A 17921-nucleotide genomic window follows, 5' to 3' on the forward strand; every position below is an offset into this window, starting at 1 on the left:
AGTGCCTGTAAGTATTTCAGTACACCCAGTACACTACCACAGTGGTAGAGAGAAAATATAATAACATGTTTAATGTGCATATTGTATATCTGTATGTGTAGACGTGTACATTATATGGTCTGAGTGACCGACTGAAGAAGATATACTTTCATTACAGCAGAAAGTGATATATAATAGTAATAAGATTAAGCCAGGAGAGGTATGTGTATTCAAATACAGATGCACTGCTTTATTGAAAACAAATATCATCATATACAGTTCTGCTTTATATGTCAGTGAATTTTGTAGCTATGATCACAGACAGGACAGTTAACACGATTTTGCACCATCGTGTCACGATTTGACAGTTTGTCCCATTTATGTTTTATATACAGTACAAGGACTTTTAGAGCTGACACTGTGGAGAACCCAGCACTATCCTAATGCTATGAAGCGAACATTTCAAATATGGGTAGAGATGAAAACATATTGCTTCATTGATTGGCTTACAGTTGCATTATTAGGGTATGTAGGCGTTATTGGTACTTTGTATCTGCAACCTCATGGATAAACTCTTCTTTCTGTGATTGTTCATTGTGGGCTGAAAATGGAGAGAGAAGCAATTTAGTTTTGACAAATTGACCAGAATTTTGCTCATTGGTGCTGAACATTAAAAATCACATTGTAAATTCTCGTGATTAAATGTTATAGAGTGAACTGAATTCCACCATCTCTTAAAGCTTTCCTATGCTGCACATGAACTTAACACAGTGTAAAAATGAACTGGTGTCTACGCAAATGTGTTGCTCTTTAAGGAGGCTGAAAGGCCGAAGGACATTATAACAAAGATTATATATGGCGAAGCAAGATAGTTTGTCGTTTGGCCCGAAATGGGGATTGAGTCCAGTCTGCATGAAGAGGTGTGTCGTTGACATATTGATGAGTGTACTGTATGTAGCAACCGGCCAACAGCAGCAGAATAAATAACAGGCGCACACCTGCTATAAGGTTGATTTTCTCCAGACTGGAATGCTCAAAAATGCTAGAAATGTACCTGAAATACTCAGAAGGGTTTGAGGAACATGAAAATGTGCCCAAAATTCACATCCCTGTAGAACCAAGATCTTAACATTATGTGGTAAAATTCTGAGCTATGGCCACAGAGTTCAATGGAACAGTTGCCGTCTCTGCTCTGCATAAAGGGGGATTTTGACTCCCCCTAATGCAATCCGGGTTCCCGGAAGTGGCTCCGCCATTTATAATCTTTGATCATAACTTTACTTACCAGAAATTAAAGATCGGTGATCTATAGCCATTGAGATAGTTTTGTATGGAGGATTTAGCGAAGGTGGCCTGGGCTGGATCTTCTGAGAACTTTCCACATGCGGCACAAACATTCCTGGCTACACTGTCACTGACAGTCACTGTGATCTGCCAAGAAAGACTGTAAGACACAACAACAGCAGACATCTTCTCGATCACCAGCAGGTCATCTGTTATTTGAATGGAAACGCCGTTTTGCATCTGGATGGGCAGAGTTGCCTTCTTGCCATTAACCTGTTAAAAGCAAAAATGTGTGATAAGTTAATGGACTGTTAGTCCTCAAGATCACTAAAAGGTCAGAAGTGGGGTTGAGCAACAAAAATGTTTTGGGCTTGAAATTGCATACGATTGCTGACTGCACCTTTAACACCTTTAATCACTAAAGCCTTTTTTACAGCTAATGTCTGTGTTACAGCTGACATCATTTCTACTGCACAGTTTCTCAAATCAACTCCAGGATTTATGTTATTTTCCATAGACTCACCAAGGTCTCAAAGTTGCTGTTAACAACAACTGATACATCATCAAAGAAGGCAATGATGCCCACAGCAGTCATCTGACCAGTCTGCAGACAGGTCTGCAGGTCCATCATGATCCGGAACCATCCCTCTGCTATGGTGTCGTCACAGATTTTCACCAGATCATACATCCCACTGTCTTGTACATCTCCTACTCTGCCATTAAAGGTGGTGAAAACCCCATTATTTCCCATAATGCACTGCTTGGGATAGCATCCACGGATCCCGTTCTGAACTCCGCACATCTCATCAAAGGTACAAGACATGGACTTCATATGGCCGTGTCCAGATTTAGGACAAAAATATTTGACTGTACAGTCATCGGCCACCACTGTCTCTCCAATCTGTATATAAAATCAATAGATTTATAGATTTTTAGTCATACTAACGCATGAATATATTCACTGTTAGTCACCAAAAAAAGCAAGTTGTTGTACAGTAGTAACATTGGTCATCGATGGAGTGCTTTTTAATTGTCTCATAGAGAGTTTTTTAATTGTCTCATACCTTGAGGGTCTTTCCGTTGATGTAGCAACTGCACTCGTCCTCTGGCACACAACCTGTTCCATTGAAGAAATAGCCAGTGTTGCAGGCACATCCCTCAGCGCAGACATCAGCACAGGTGACGCTGGTAAGCCCAGGACATGGGGTCTTACAGGCTGAAGCACAGATGCTGTAATGGCTGTTTGTTGGGCAGGTCAGGGCTTAAGATGAGAATAAGGAGAGAAGAGAAGAGATAGAATGAGACAGATTTGGATTTAAATTGGTCTCAAATGGAACTAACAAATTAGACAACAACACACTTCACAATGTCATTGTGTTAAACTGAATGGAGCAAGGGGGTAGAATACTACATGAAAATAGAGGATACATACGACACAAGCTGGGTGTCCTCCAGTTCAAGACCTTAACTCCCATATCTTGGCAGTCAATGACATAGGCATTAATGCTGTGACAAAGCATCTGGATTCCCTCTGCCACACAAACATCATAGACACAATCTCGGTAGTAGGATGCAGGTTCAATAACATCGTGACAAGCTGCAAAGGGTCCCTTGGGGTCAGTGATGATGGAACACTCAGATTCAATCTTGGGCCTCTCGCTTGCTGGACATTTGGGACAATTGTCACCTTCGCAGCCATTCTCACAAACTACACCAGGCACACCAACTTTCCATGAGGACCCAAAAGCGGTCACATCTTTGGTTATTTTGCCATCAGGGAGCTGAAACTCATCGTCTGTTTTGCCGTTGATGTTGCCACAGAGACCGCAGGTCTTGTCAGCATAAGTACCAGGAACTGTGACAGTGACGTGGTACACCAAGTCATAAGTCACTTTCAACCCAAAGTCAATTGAGATTACATCATTTGAACCAATTTGCTGGACAACAACCTGTCCTTCATTGAGGTTCACAGGGAGGTTCATAATGGCTCCATTGACCTATTTAGAAAACCAGAATTCATTTTAAAAAACAGAATTGAGTTGTGTTATACATGACAGAAAGTGTCTAGATGGAGTGTGATATTTTCCAAAAAAATAACTGGTTTCTAAACTCAGATGAGAAGTAGTTGTGTTCAGAATTATTGGAATGTGTTTTAGATAAATCTGACAGCATGAAGGAGGTTGTAAAACTTGCTGGCTCCCCATTCAGGAAACTGAAGTACATAAGCATAATCAGAAAACCGTACTCACCCAGACCAGTCCCTTCTGATTCTTTCGCAGGATTATGGTGTTACCATAAACGGTCACAGCCACCAGCTTGGCCACAGACACTTTGGGATCATTTGACATGGCGTACCATTTCTCATTCTCCACCACAACAGTAAAGGGGGTGAGGTCGGTACCGTCTAGATGGCAGCCCTCAGCGGCTGTGTAGGTGCAGGTTCCCATGAAGTCGTACTTTACATGGTCAAAGGTGTTGTAGTGAGGGTCACCCGAGATAGTGCAGACAGCAGATTTAACAGCTTGGCAGGAATTAATGCCATTCTTCACCTTACACTCCTCACCAAGACCACAAGTTTTCTTCTCTGATGTAATTCTTCCTGAGTTGCAAGTTATTTTTTGTGTGCATTCATCAGCCCAGATGCTTTGTCTAGGTTGGAGATAGAGCTCATTATACTGGCAGCCACACTCCTCCTTGCGTATGCATCTGTTGCCACTACGGAAGTAGCCTTCGTCACAAGTGCAGGTTTGGACACAAGGGGTTTTGCATGAGGAAGGAGCAGATGGATCCTCACAAGTTGCTGGACAGGCATTCCCACAGTACTCAAAGTGGCTGTGCTCTGGACATGCAGGAGATGCTGCAGGGAAGATAAGTGCTTTTGAACCATCTGCTCAGACACCGGCATCTCAAGTGCATTTCATGTAGACATCACATTTATAAATACAACTCTGATGAACTAATAAAACATATATTGAGAATTATTGCTCAGGTTAGCCTAGTTTTAGTTATCTTATGGCTACTTACGACAGTGGGCAAGCCTTCTCCAGTCATAGACCTTGACCCCTGCTCTTTGGCAGGCATCCGTGTAAACTCCCAGTATGTCACAGATGTAGTTCTTCATCTCACCACCTCGACAGTAATCAAACTTGCACATGTCAAAGAAGATGTGTGGCTCAATGACTGCATGGCAGTCCCTGAACTGGAAGTTTAGTATTGGGGTCATGACACCACAGAACACATCAGCCTTTCCTCGCCTCCACCAGCTGCAGCCCCCACAGTCGCCGGTGCACTCATCTTTGCAATCCTGTTCATCCCTCTGGTTTGGTACCCTCCAGCTCTTTCCCAGGGCCTCAATACTGTTTGCCACAGAGCCGTCTGGGTTGATGAGATCGTTGTTTTTGTTATTGTCGAAGTTACCACACAGGCCGCCTACTCTGCCCATGAAACTGCTGGGCACGGTTACCTTCACGTACTGCTTCCAGTCATACTCCACGGTCAGCCCAAAGTCTGTCCACAAGATCACAGACAGACCACTTTGTCGGAGCGTGATCTCTTTTTGTGAAAATGCTAGAGTGACAGGCAGGTTCCATACTTTATCATTGACCTGCGAATAACACAAATAAATGGCTTTAGCACTAACATTACTCAATCAAGGTCACAAAAGGTACAATCAAGGTCACAAAAATGGTCAACTCACCCAAACCATGCTGAGTTCATTGCGGAATATTTTGATCACGTTGTCATAGACATTAATGGTCACCTCACCGACAGATGTAAGCAGTGAGCCTGCACTTTTTGTGTTCTTCGCAGTGACCTCAAAAGCTGGGTGGGTGGCGTCCACATCCATGTTCTTGGCCAGGACGTATGAGCAACTGCCCATGAAGTTGTAGAAATTGCCATCGAACGTGCGATAGTGAGGGTCCCCCATGGCCCAACAGACCCCTGTGTCCGTTGCAGCAACTGCTGGTCCCGCAAAGACATTTCCTGGAAAATAAGCTCTTTATTAGTGTAGACCTTGGAAAAAAATATGGAAAAAAAATAAGCTCTTATTAGTGTAGACCTTGATTGCTATCACCACCATTTAAATTTAATCTTATTGGTATTATATCATGGTGACAACTTTTTAAATACCGTTGTCATATATTTGCCACTCCCAATTAATTACAATAATAATAATAATAATATTAAAAATCAATATTATTATTAACTACTGACTGCGTTATCATCTATTCATTTATCCCATATTAATAAGGCTGTTAATTACTCAGAATACAAATAAAGTTCACGAATAGGTAAATAAATGTGAGTCATAACGCAACATTTTAAACCTGCCACGGTGTATCAGAGGCACACATTTACATTTAGCAGACACTTTTCATCCAAATTGACTTAGCCTACTTATTATGTCAATTCTATCACAAGGGAAATTGTACACAGAGGAACTTGGGGTTAAGTGCTTTGCTTTGCTTTTGAGTTCTCGGATACGATTGCACATTTAACATGGCAGTTTCCTTAACCTTCCTCCTCAACCACGGTAAAATGTGTCTTTAAAGTTTCAAGGCCCCCTTTGCAACATTTACAAGTTAATAAAACAGTTTAGAAATTATTGTGATGGTTAAATGACCTGTTGTGGCGAAAAAGTTCATAGATCCAGGATAGGCTACTATGCATCCTGATAAAGTTCCCTTGGTCTTTGGAATTAAAATAGGGTATGTGATGATGAGGGGCTATTTTAATTCCAAAGGCCAAGGGAACTTTGTCTCTATATATCTACATTGAAGAGCAGTATTACTGTGGTATTATGTACATACAGTAAAATACTTCCATTTTGTGCCACAGTCCATTATTTCGGAGCAATTCATGAAGACAACTAGGTGAGACATACCAGCAATAAGCAGAGTGGCAAAGCAACGTAGTATCCCTCTCATCTTCATGGCTAGAGAAGATAAATATTTTTTTCTCTGGATGTCTGAAAAATAATCACAGCCATGAGCACAGACCTCAGACATAGTACAGCGCACATTGTCTTAATGATTTCACATCAACAAAACAGATTGTGCATTCAGTCAATCATAGTCTGAAGAAGACTGAGACTTTGCATGGCTACAGAACCATCTGAAAGCTTTCTGAGTCGATTCAAGTGAGATGGTCTTACCTGGACCTGGCAGCAGATACAAAGACTCTACAGTTCACCTGGCCTTATAATGCATTTGGCATTGAGTCATTAGCCAATCAGCTGCAAGCTATTAGATTTTCATTATATAATGGTTGGCACCGTCAGGCCTGAGTTCTGTGTACTGTACTGTTTCTAGGCAAAAAGACGAACAAAAGGCAGTTCTAATGTGATTATTCAGCCTCAATCTGTTTTCTTTTGTCTGTCTGTCCAAACTCATTTGAGAAATAGTAAATTAAAAGATTTTGTAGCAATAAGAAACTTATTGTGTTGAGTTGACACATTACTTTGGATCTGACTGAATGCAGTCAACAATGGAACTATTGTCTATTACTACACTACCATTGTCTATTGTCTACTATTGTCTATTACTACACTCCATCTCTATGTGTGTTATATTTTAATACATCACAAAGTTTCAGGCGGACAAAAAGTGCTTAAATAAAGGTAAATTTCATTTTCACCTTGATGTTCCATGCATGACTGGACGAACAGTTACATGTTGACTCATAGTTTTTATGAAAGTTAGTTTTCCCGTAATCATGTAAATGTTATTACCTTTATCCCCGTAAAGCAAGATTACAGAGGATAAAGAGGAATGCTCAACACTTTCGTACACACATTTGGCTACTTTGTAGGTTGACTTATTAATACTTGACTAACAGCATAGGAATTTGTCTTTTTTAGACCACTTTTAGGCCACGACTAAATGCTGCTAGAATTTGAATGCTTTATGTGTTTATGTGTTTTAAACACATAACGTCACTTGATTATTTAGGCTTGGCAATGTATGGTGGTATGATGTTTTACACATCCCAGCTTGGAATGCATTTTTGTATCTGCATGGATATAGAGATTTTCATGACTTCAGCTGCTTGCATTTCACTTATTGTTTATATTTATTTAGATTTAGGACATAAGAACAGTAGGTAATCCTTTAAACACATTTATACTTAAGATGGAAAGGTTCAGACATTAACTTTTCCATCTCAGTACAACTTAAGACATTGGAAAGCGTTGAGAACTGCTGACTAGAAGTTGGATGCAAACACAAAACATCCAGAATGAATCATCTTTATGAAAGAGAAGTATTTACTTCGTAAACAGGCAAAACAGAAGAGAACAGCCAGGGGCCGCGGTCAAGAAACAAGGGTGCACACAACATGAAGCAGAAACACAATATGCTCAAGAAAAATGACAGACCAAGAACAAGCCAAACACCGGGTGTAAATACAAAGAACCACACAGAGGAAACAGATTATTTGCAAACCACACGACAAGTGAAAAGAACAAAGCTAATCAATATGATAACTAATGAGATACTGATAGGGGTGGAGACAAAGTCACAAGCCCAACCGTGGAACAATACATACATTTACAAAACAAACAAAGTGTTGCACATTGCCAGACTCCCTGAGTTGGAGTGAGTGACATTATCAACCTAACACAACTTCAACCTTCATTTTTAACCCTTGTAAAGTGTTCAAATTTTTGTTACACAGCCAATGTTCCCGGGTCTGGTGGACCCACCAGATTATCAGGCTTTTAAATCAATACAGCCATAACAATTTATGTAAAAATACTTAAACAGATGTTTACTTTAGCTCAATTACCAATGATATAGACATCATTTATGGTTCATATTTTCCATTTACCCCTTTGACATCACATTTATGATCATACTGTATGATCAGTTTCGTTTTTGTGAGAAAATGAGGAAATTCCATTATTAAAAAAAGTAAAAAAATAAACAAGATTTTTGTTATTAATCATTATTGGTGCTTATTTCTTAGAACTTAATCAGAACAGGTGAAAGTCCTTGAAATGGAACAATTTTGTAACTTTGTGTGTGAATAGCAGGTGCAGAAAGACAACATTTCCGCAAACAGGCACCTACACTTACACACGTACACATACAGACGCACAGACACACACAGAAACGCGCAGACACAGACACACACACACACAGCAGGCCCAGATAGGAGGAGGACACAGTGAAGGTACAAAGCACTTACTGCACTCGGGTCCACTGGGTGCTACTGTCCAACTACTATCCATGATGATTAAAATGTGCTACTCTCCAACTTGATCTAACTACACTGTGTAGCCTACATAATATGATTTTAATATGTAGGCTACAGATATGTAGGCTATATTTAACATTTATTTTCTATTTGGTCTGTTATGAAATCAGCCCATATAAGCACAGCTCAGTTTTAAGAAACTAACTTAAATACATGCATGCTTAGCATTTTGTGAAAAGAAATCATTAAGGCTACATTGACAAACTCTTAACCGTGAGCTGCCTGTATATTCTCTGATTCTAATATTTACAGATATCTAGGCGATGTAAGCACAACTCAGTTTTAAGAAATGCAGCCGAATTTTGCTATAATTTATTTAAAAACCGGATTACTCTGGAACAGCTAACTATACACGGGAATGCATTACACCTTTGTGTTCAGTAAGGTCTGCTGTTTTTTCTGATATATGGTTTGTCATGTGTTGCGTGAAGAGTGTGTAGGCCTACGATATTCCACCGAGACGAATGGATGTGGAGATGGGCGCCAGAAAATAATTATTAAATCTCTTGAAGTTATTTTTCTCGCAAACTGTTTATCACAGCAAACAGTGGCTAGCTAGCACCGTTTAAAAGCTGAGAAAAGGCTCTTTCATGTGACAGGGATGGATTACTGCACGGGCCTACCGGGCCCAGGCCCAGGGGCCCAAGGGGTCAGGGGGCCCTGAAGCCCAAGCCTTTGCATGAAATCATTGCCTCAATATCAACAAATCAGGAGACTGTGGCTCACTGGTAGTTATTATAGGTAACTTCAAATCAGCGCGATTTACCCTTATAGGCTACTGGACATTACAAGATCTGTACGAGATGATTTTTCCTCCATTTCAACCTGAATATTGGTGGGGACATTTCAGTCGTAATTTGACATTGTGTGGACACGTCCTTCGGTCCCCGCGCAAATCTACGTACGCCCCTGCCCAAACACCTTCTATGTAATAGTTACAGTATGTGTAGGGGGGGTGTGTGCAGTCATTGAAAATAAGTTATTTTTTATGTTCTTCACAGAAAATGGGCCAAGCAAGGTCAATGAGTTTGAGTTAGGAAAAATAATAAATATATATTTTAGCAAACATTGAAAACAGGTCCCACAGACCCGAACACATTACAAGGGTTAATCAGCTTCAATCTCTCAGGTACTTTTGTTCATCCATCCAAACTGACAAGTTTATAAAAAGGCTACTAATGAAATAAGCTATCGGTACACCATAAGTTCCAGACATTGATGCAAGCAGCATAGGTTTGCCCAACTGACTGATGAACAATAGTAGTCTGCCCTCATACCCTGTTCCTCGTCTACTGGGACGACACAACACTAGAAGTGCCCTTGTGTCACTATTGGAGAAGTGGCCAAATATCAGCATTTTGACCATGTCGTTGGCTGACATGGTCAAAACTGCACGAAATTGGAGGTGTAGGATCTCAATGACACCCTCTGAATGCAGGCCAAATTGTATGTAATTCCTTACCTACAGTAAACTCCTTGTAGCATACCTTAAACACTGTGGGTCCTATCTTGATGATCAGAAACGCAGCGCATAGCGTATTGTTACACTCAAATTTTTCCACATGCGCTTCTCTTTTATTAAACAATACGCTCAGGGGTGTGGCAATTAACGACCTAAGGTGTGGTCTGGCGCTTTATCTAAAAATAGCTATCTTACACCATCTATTCAGCCCCATCGGCGCAACAAGCAGCGGAGCACACGCTGGTGTTCCTCAGGCCTGGAGTCTCTGGGTTTCGTGATAAATTACCAGAAAAGTGTATTAACCCCAGCACAATCAATAGATTTCATGGGCCTCACTCTGGACTCCACGTCATTCCGGGCCAAGCTGACGTTACAACGAGTGGAGTCGTTCCACAGATGCCTCTCAGCTTTTCAACTAGGGGAGAGGGTCAGGTTTCGCACTTGCCTTCGCCTGCTTGGCCTGATGGCGTCTATGATAGCAGTGGTGCATCTGGGACAAGTGTTCATGAGAGACTTCCAGAGATGGGTGTTCTCGCTACGCCTGTGCGCGGAGCGGAGAGCGCACATGAACAAACTGGTGCTGGTCTCCGCGTCGTGCCTTTGAGCACTGCTTGTGTGGCGAGATCCCACACTGCTGACACAGGGAGTACCGATGGGGCTCGTCTTGATGCGTCGCGTTGTGACAACAGACGCGTCGCTGAGCGGTTGGGGCGCCACGCTTGAGAATCGGGCAGTGAGCGGCTCTTGGTCAGCGCAGCAACGTCAGCTTCACATAAACGTTTTGGAGCTGGTAGCGGTGTTCTTGGCATTGAAACACTTTTTGCCACTGCTTCAACACCAACACGTTTTAGTCCGCACAGACAATACGACGGTGGTTTCTTACATAAATCGTCAGGGGGGGTTGCGGTCACTTCGTCTTCACCGCATAGCCTGCAACATGTTACTATGGGCGCATGGTCATGTCACGTTCCGGGTGTTCTGAACGTCAGTGCGGACAGATTATCGAGGGCATCTCTCTCCAATCAGGAATGGAGGGTACATCCTCGGATAATAGAGTTTGTATGGGAACGCTTCGGCCGAGCGGAGGTCGATTTATTTGCATCGAGAGAGAACACACACTGCGAACTGTTCATCTCCATTCGGGACAAGGATGCTCCGCTGGGCACAGATGCCTTGCATTCTCTCTGCCCGGTTCGTGCATTACGCTTGTATTTGGCCAAGACTGCATCTTTCAGGCATAGTGACCAACTGTTTGTGTGCTTTGCGACGGGGTCTAAGGGCCGTGCGCTGTCGATACAGAGGCTATCTCATTGGATTGTTGAGGCTATTGCACTGGCCTACCGGGCCTCAGGGAACGACCCTCCTGTTGTCAGGGCTCATTCTACCAGAGGTATGGCCGCGTCCTGGGCCGTGTTTCGGGGTGTGCCTCTCCAGGCTATTTGTGCGGCCGCGGGCTGGGCCTCGCCGCATACGTTTGTGACGCACTATCGCCTCGATGTTACGCCGTCTACTGTGGCGCACGCTGTGTTTGAGGCTGGAGCGTCTAGGCCCGCGGAAACTGCTTCATAGCATCTTTCGGCGTGGCTTTGACCTTCAGTTATATTGATTAGGCTCTGAGCATCAGGGGCGTTGTTAAAACTCCTATAGAGTCACAGTCTGTGTCGTACGAGTCGACCGAAAGAGAACGAAAGGCTATTTCATAGCCGCGGTTCTCTGAGGGAGATAAGTGAGACACAGACTTGCGTCGCCCCTTCTGCTTGCTCATCTTTCAGAGCTGGTCAATGTGAAGATGAGTGAGCGGTCACGGTAATTTATAGGCGGGCGGGGCGCCTATGATTGACAGCTCACTCAGCCAATAGGCGTTTTTAAAGGGCTTCAAGAGCGGTCACGCGAGGGTGCTATATCCCATAGAGTCACAGTCTGTGTCTCACTTATCTCCCTCAGAGAACCGCGGCTATGAAATAGCCTTTCGGTCCTTATCCGGAATTTTCGACAGGTTGAGCCAAAAATGCCTCTGGGCTACCACCGTCAAACCCATTGCCCGCCCTATGGCCTGGTTCGAGCAGCGAGTGGATCTCATGACGAAGTCCATTGCCGTGCGAATCTCGGCCCACAGGTCCTTTATGGGCTTGCCTTCGTCGATTGCTGCTCCGACCTCTGCCTGCAGCTCGGCGACGTAGGCGAGAAGCAGTGAGATTGTATTCTGAGCACAGGCAGCCTGTCCGAGGACTTTGAAAGTTTTCTCCAGTTGTTGGGAGGTAAACTTTGGCTGTTTGTGCGGTAACTCTGAGGATGCAGTCAGGCCCATGTTAGCGTCAGGGGCTAAGTAAGATGCCAACGACTGCTCGGCTCTGGGGCAGTCTGATAGGCCCCTTTCTGCCGCGCCCTCCATCTCAGTCAGAGCCCCGAAACCAGCGATAACAACCCTGTTGGAGTAGGGCTTGTTCCACGTTTTCACCACATCGTCCAAACAGTCCTGGAAGGGGGGCACCGAGGGTCTAGGTGCTGGCGCTGGGGGCGGGAGGAAATTACTGTCGAGCCTATTGCTAACCCGTGCCGGTGGCGGCTGTGGCCACTCGACGCCGAGACGCTGGGATGCGCGTTGGCAAGTTTCCAAAAACAGCTTGCTGGCTGTGGTGTGCTGTTCGGTGGAGACAGGCTCGTCGAGAACCGAAGCAGAGGCGTGCGTGATCTGTGAAGGGGGGAGAAGCAGTTCGCTGTCCCCGTCCTCGTCCATCACCTCATCATCATCTTCCCCTGATGATCCATCCGCCGCGTCCACAACCGGGGCCTGGGAGGGGGCCGGCTGCGGGTGGTCTTCGGCAGGTTCAGTCCAGCTAAGGATCTGCGCCTCGTCGTCCTCGCTCATGATCAACTCGGAGAGTACAGGGTCCGAGTTAGCCAAGACCGGAGGTTCGAGGGTTAGTCCAAAGCCTTCGAAGCGTTGCTGCAGAGTTCCGAGCCCAAATCGAGAACAGGCAGCGCATCCCTAAGGGTTTTCCAGGGCCTCTCGGGCATGCTGGAGACCCAAGCAAGAGATGCAAACAGTATGGTAATCCTTCCTCTCGAGAGACTGTCCGCATGCGTTGGGGCATGGTCGACGTTTAGGACGTGCCGCAGCAGGACGCATGGTGCAGGTCGAGGAACGTGGCCACGTGTCCGTAGAAAAGGCTAAAGACACGAGGTAGAGTAAGGTAGTCAAAACCCGATGTGAGGGCAACGAGCAGGTGCGGCTTACCCCAACAAGGCAGGCTAATAGGAAAAGTTCGGAGATGAGGCTAGCCGAAGCGACCAAGTTCCAGAACCGTCCGTATGTGAGGCTAGCTCCTTGCAAGCAAAGCGGCGCGGAGTCCTCACTAAAAATCTTTTTTTTTTTTTTTGTAAGAATCCGAATATCTCGACGCTTCGCGGGGTTGAGAACCTCTTCCCCTATGAAACAGTTAAGCCGGGATAGCGGAAACAACTCGAATCTAGTCGATGTGGTATAACTCTGTCAAGTGGCTTCAGCGAGTCTTGAAGAGCTAAAAATGTGAAGATGAGTGAAAAAGTGATATCTTACTAAGTGTTATAATCTTATATTAAGATACAAAATCTAGTTAGTATTGTTTTTAGTATAAGGACACTTAGAGTATAAGGAGCTTTCTTGTAAGATTATTTTACTTAAAATAAGTCAAAATCTTCTTAAATTAAGACATAAAAAACAAGTAAATTGATCTGCCAATGGATTAAGAAAATATATCTTAAAATTTAAGGTTTAAGACAATTTGTCTTAAATCTTAAATCTCATCTTAAATTAAAGTACATTATCTTATGAATGAAGGAATGAATTTCCAACATCCCAAAGGAATAATTTTCTCACCCCCACAATTAAAAATGAACATGGTGTCATTCAATCTCAGGCCATGTCCCTGGGTCAAAAAAATCCAGCGAAAGCTAAATTCATTGTCCAGGTGTGCCCTTATAAAGGTTAAGATGAGTTGTGCATGTTTGGAAAATAGTGATCCATGATCACATCCATGATGACTAAGTGATCAATTTTGGGATGGGGTGAAAATTTCAACCACCAAAACACCACCCCCAAAGTGGAGAATAGCTATAGAAATGTATTAGTTTTGGGTGTTTTTCACATAGGGTAGGTTGTAACACATTTTTTGAAAATGTTACAGCCTGTGGAATGGGGCTAGTAGACCTAATGTCTGTTTCACTAGTTCGCCCTTCTATATGATTGCTTCAGCTAGACTAGAATGTATGGGAGAAGTGCGTGTTTGGCAAGGTAGCTGTCCGTGGTCCTGGAGTGCCTGGAGCGGATATCGCGATAGAGCGATGACCGCTTGCACCCCAAAAGATCACAGAGAAAGGCCGCTACCAACTACATAAGTGCTTGCTGAGCGAGTCGTAAATCCGCTAGATGGAGCGGATGTAAGACTGGTAGGCATCCGAGGACCAACGGCCCAGTATTTTAATTTGTTGCTCCGATAAGCCGTTGAGCGCAGCTATTGTGGCAGCTCCTATCCTGAAGGAGTGTGCGGAGTAGCGATCCGCGGGAAAACCAGATTTGACTAGAATGGTTTTTAAGAGTGTCTGGAATCTGTGGCGAGTGATGGGTAGCCCTTCGTCTGACACGAAGGGCGGGCTAGTAGACGAAGCTTGAGCTGACCGATATGAGATGTAGTGAGATAGTTATTGGAAAGGCTGAAGATCTGAGGCGGAGTTAAATGGATATGGAGTGTCCTTTCGGGACTGATCGGTTTTACTCTGTTTGATGGTAAATCGAATGGTGTCTTGGTCTAGCTGCTCTAGATCTGCGATGCACGGGTGGACATCGGGAACGAAGAGAGACGAAGGGCATGTAAACTCGCTACATCTCAGCAGCCCAAAAAGGCCAGTAGAAACATAACGGAGATGGTGGAATCGGAATGCGGTGACATGAACCCTTTGCGAAGGGTAGCGAGGCAGGTGGCGAGAATGCTTGAGGTAATGGGAAGGCGGGAGTCTTGGGGGACTGGATGTTGCCTACGGATACCTTTAATTAACAAGCCTATCCTGGTGTCGGAGAAGGGGCATTCGGAGCCGTGGGGGCGTTTGTAGAAGAAATGAATGCCAGCTAGGTAGACTCTAATGGAAGAGACTTTGATCCCGAGTGAAGTGTGGGCGTAGGTGATAAATGATAATATGGTGACTGCATCGAAACTGGGAAATGGTAGTGAGTGCTTTGCATGGAACTGTTTGAAGCACGACCAAGCAGTCCAGTAGGACTGCATGGTCCTGGGTGCGAGGGCTTGGAGGGCTAGGTCGGCCGTGATGGGCTGAAGATAACTGAGGGGGTGGTTTATAGGAAGATGGTCTCCGAAAAGCTGGGGAGTGGAGTAGGGTACGGGTCCGCCTCTGGAGCCAAGCTTCTGAATCTCTGGAAATTAAGACGAGAAGAGAGTCAGCAATTTCATTGTGGCAACCGGGGACGTGCGCGGCTCTTATGATGAACTGGTAGCTGGCTGCTATCCAGATTAGACGCCTAATAAGAGGGGAAAGCGCAGGCGATTTTGAGCGCGAGTTATGACGTGCACTACGGCTTCGTTGTCGCTGTGGATTAGCACGCTCTTGGAGGTCCACTCCTTCCCCCAGAGTAGGGCCGCAATGACTACGGGGTAGAGTTCGAACACGGCTGACGATTCGTTTTCCGTTATTAGCGCTCTGAACTCTAGTGGCCAAGGGGATGCAAACCAGCGCCCTTTGAAAAAGCCTCCGAAGCCTATTGAGGGGGCTGCGTCTGTGTACAGCTGGAGGTCTTCTGGATATGATTGGCAGTCGTCGTAGAACATGCACAAACCATTCCATTCGTCTAAAAACATCCTCCAGAGTTTGAGATCGGCCAGGCACTGGGCATCTAGATATACTACGTCTTCGAGAGATGGGGATGCTGAGGCGCAGTTTAGGAGATGCGAGATGAAAGGGCGGCCCTGGGGAATGATTCGCATGGCGAAATTGAGGTGGCCTAGAAGGGAGAGAACTTCTTGTTTGGTGTGAGATGGTGAGGTTATAAACTCGTTCAACAGTAAAGAGATTCTGTCTTTTTCCTCTTTGGGGAGAGATGAAGAGAATTCTTCGGTATCTAAAATGATGCCGAGGAATTCGAGTCTGGATAAGGGACCGCACGTTTTCTCTTCTGAGAGTGGGACTCCCAGTTTGTTGAATACGTCGGTTAGCGTAGAGATGCCTAGGGCCGGTGGGTAGGAATGGGGGATAACTACTAGAAAGTCGTCCAGAAGATGAACGAGAAATGGGAGCTTATAGTTATTTAGGAGAATCCAGCACGGGGCTTCTGATAGCGTATCGAAAAATTTTGGGACTGCTGCGGCAGCCGAAGGTGAGGCGAACTGCAAAATAGTATCTCCTATGCCATTTGACTCCAGAATTCGAGATCAATGGGCATGACTTTGAAGGCTGAGGTGATGTCCGCTTTAGCTAGCCAGCAACGTCTACCTGCCTTTTTGATCAGAGCGATAGCGTCATCGACAGAGTGGTAGTGCAGCGAGAACTCTTCTAGTGGAATCAGACTGTTAATGCTGGGAGTGGTACTATTGTGCGGAGCTGAGAGGTCGATGATAAGTCTCTTTTTTCCTGAGTATTTGCGCGTAGCTACGCCTATGGGGTTGATCCTGTAGACTGGGAATGGAGGCATGGTGAACGGACCGATCGTAAAACCAGATTCGACCTCTTTGCTTAGGAGTGAGGTGACTACCTCCGGATCTTTGACGGCAGATTGTAGGTTTTTACAAACGAAAGACTCTGTAGGTCTTGCTAAAACACCTGGATGGAACCCGTGCTTCAACCCTGAAGTCAAATAATCGCAAAATCCCCTATTTGGATTGGACTGAAGTTCTGAATGGAGAGCAGAAACAATGATTGGAGTAGAGAGATACTTTTTAAACTTTTTATATATGTTCTTGAGTGCGGAACAGACTGACTTGGCATGGGCGCCTGCGCAGTAGCTGCAAACGTGGAGGTAACGGCAGGAGGATTGGCGACACTGAGCGAAGTTAAATCTCCGGCAGATTTTCTCGACCTTTCCAGGAACGCTCGTCCTCTTCCCTGGCTTCTCCTGCCGTAGCATCGGGGATGCGGGGAACATAGGAAGAGGATTTAGGGGCTGTGGAGCTGGTGCTGGGGAATTGATGGTCGGGGTTGACTAGTGGACACTCGGCCGCGCCGTGACTGGGGCTATTGCAGAGGGGACAAGATGGCTTAAGTCCTAGGAAAACGCGGTTATGGAGCTCCATATCGAGCGCGCCCCAGTAGGGGTTTTAGTTCCAGAGGCCGACTCTGGCAGCGCATTTTGCTGAAAACAGCCGGTGGTAGCCTACGTATGAAAATGAGCTCCACCGTAGGATACGGCTAGGCCGGCGATGATGGCCGGGTAGTCATTTAGCTTAGTCATCTGCGTCGACTGGAGAACACGAAACAGACGACTTCTGTGTAGTTGGCAAAAGCTATGGTGAACTCGGGAAATGACAGGGTTTTTTGATGCTGGGCCAGAATCTTTTTTTTTTTTTTTTTTTTTTTTTTTTTTTTTTTTTTTTTTTTTTTTTTAGAGAAAAACCAGTTCGCCGCAAACTAGATCCCGGTTATGAGAGGGAATAGGAAGGGAGGGAAGAATGGTAGAAAGGTCTACGTCTGCACCTGACAAGATGAGGTTCCTGGTGGGCGCTGTGACGGGTGGTGGTTCGAATGCTGCAGCGTGAGGAGGCGGTGGCAGGGCCTGTGCTGTGGCTAAAGAATAGTTTTGCTGCCGGAACGGGACGTCGTGGTCCGAAGCACTCGCGGAGTGCTGATGACCCGCTGCTGCGGGCTGGTCTAGCGCGGAGCCGGGGAAGAGATGGGAAGGGAGAAGAGGGGGGAGGGAGGGAGCGGTCGCTGACGCGACCGGAAGGGGAGCAACCTG

The 17921-nt window shown here is 45.0% G+C and overlaps 1 protein-coding gene across 1 annotated transcript; it reads right to left on the reverse strand.

Annotated features, from left to right (window-relative positions):
* Window positions 1-349: 349 nt before the first annotated feature.
* On the reverse strand, window positions 350-5050 carry LOC121695439 (IgGFc-binding protein-like). The gene is made up of 8 exons (XM_042076288.1): window positions 4961-5050; window positions 4288-4867; window positions 3513-4120; window positions 2696-3260; window positions 2328-2524; window positions 1787-2164; window positions 1265-1536; window positions 350-580 (listed from the first exon to the last, which is right to left on the reverse strand). The coding sequence occupies exons 1-8, from the start codon at window positions 4967-4969 to the stop codon at window positions 571-573; spliced, it is 2619 nt and encodes an 872-aa protein (XP_041932222.1). The 5' UTR covers window positions 4970-5050; the 3' UTR covers window positions 350-570.
* Between the last annotated feature and the right edge of the window lie 12871 nt (window positions 5051-17921).

This window comes from Alosa sapidissima, chromosome 21 (assembly GCF_018492685.1).
Source record: "Alosa sapidissima isolate fAloSap1 chromosome 21, fAloSap1.pri, whole genome shotgun sequence".
Taxonomy (NCBI): domain Eukaryota; kingdom Metazoa; phylum Chordata; class Actinopteri; order Clupeiformes; family Clupeidae; genus Alosa; species Alosa sapidissima.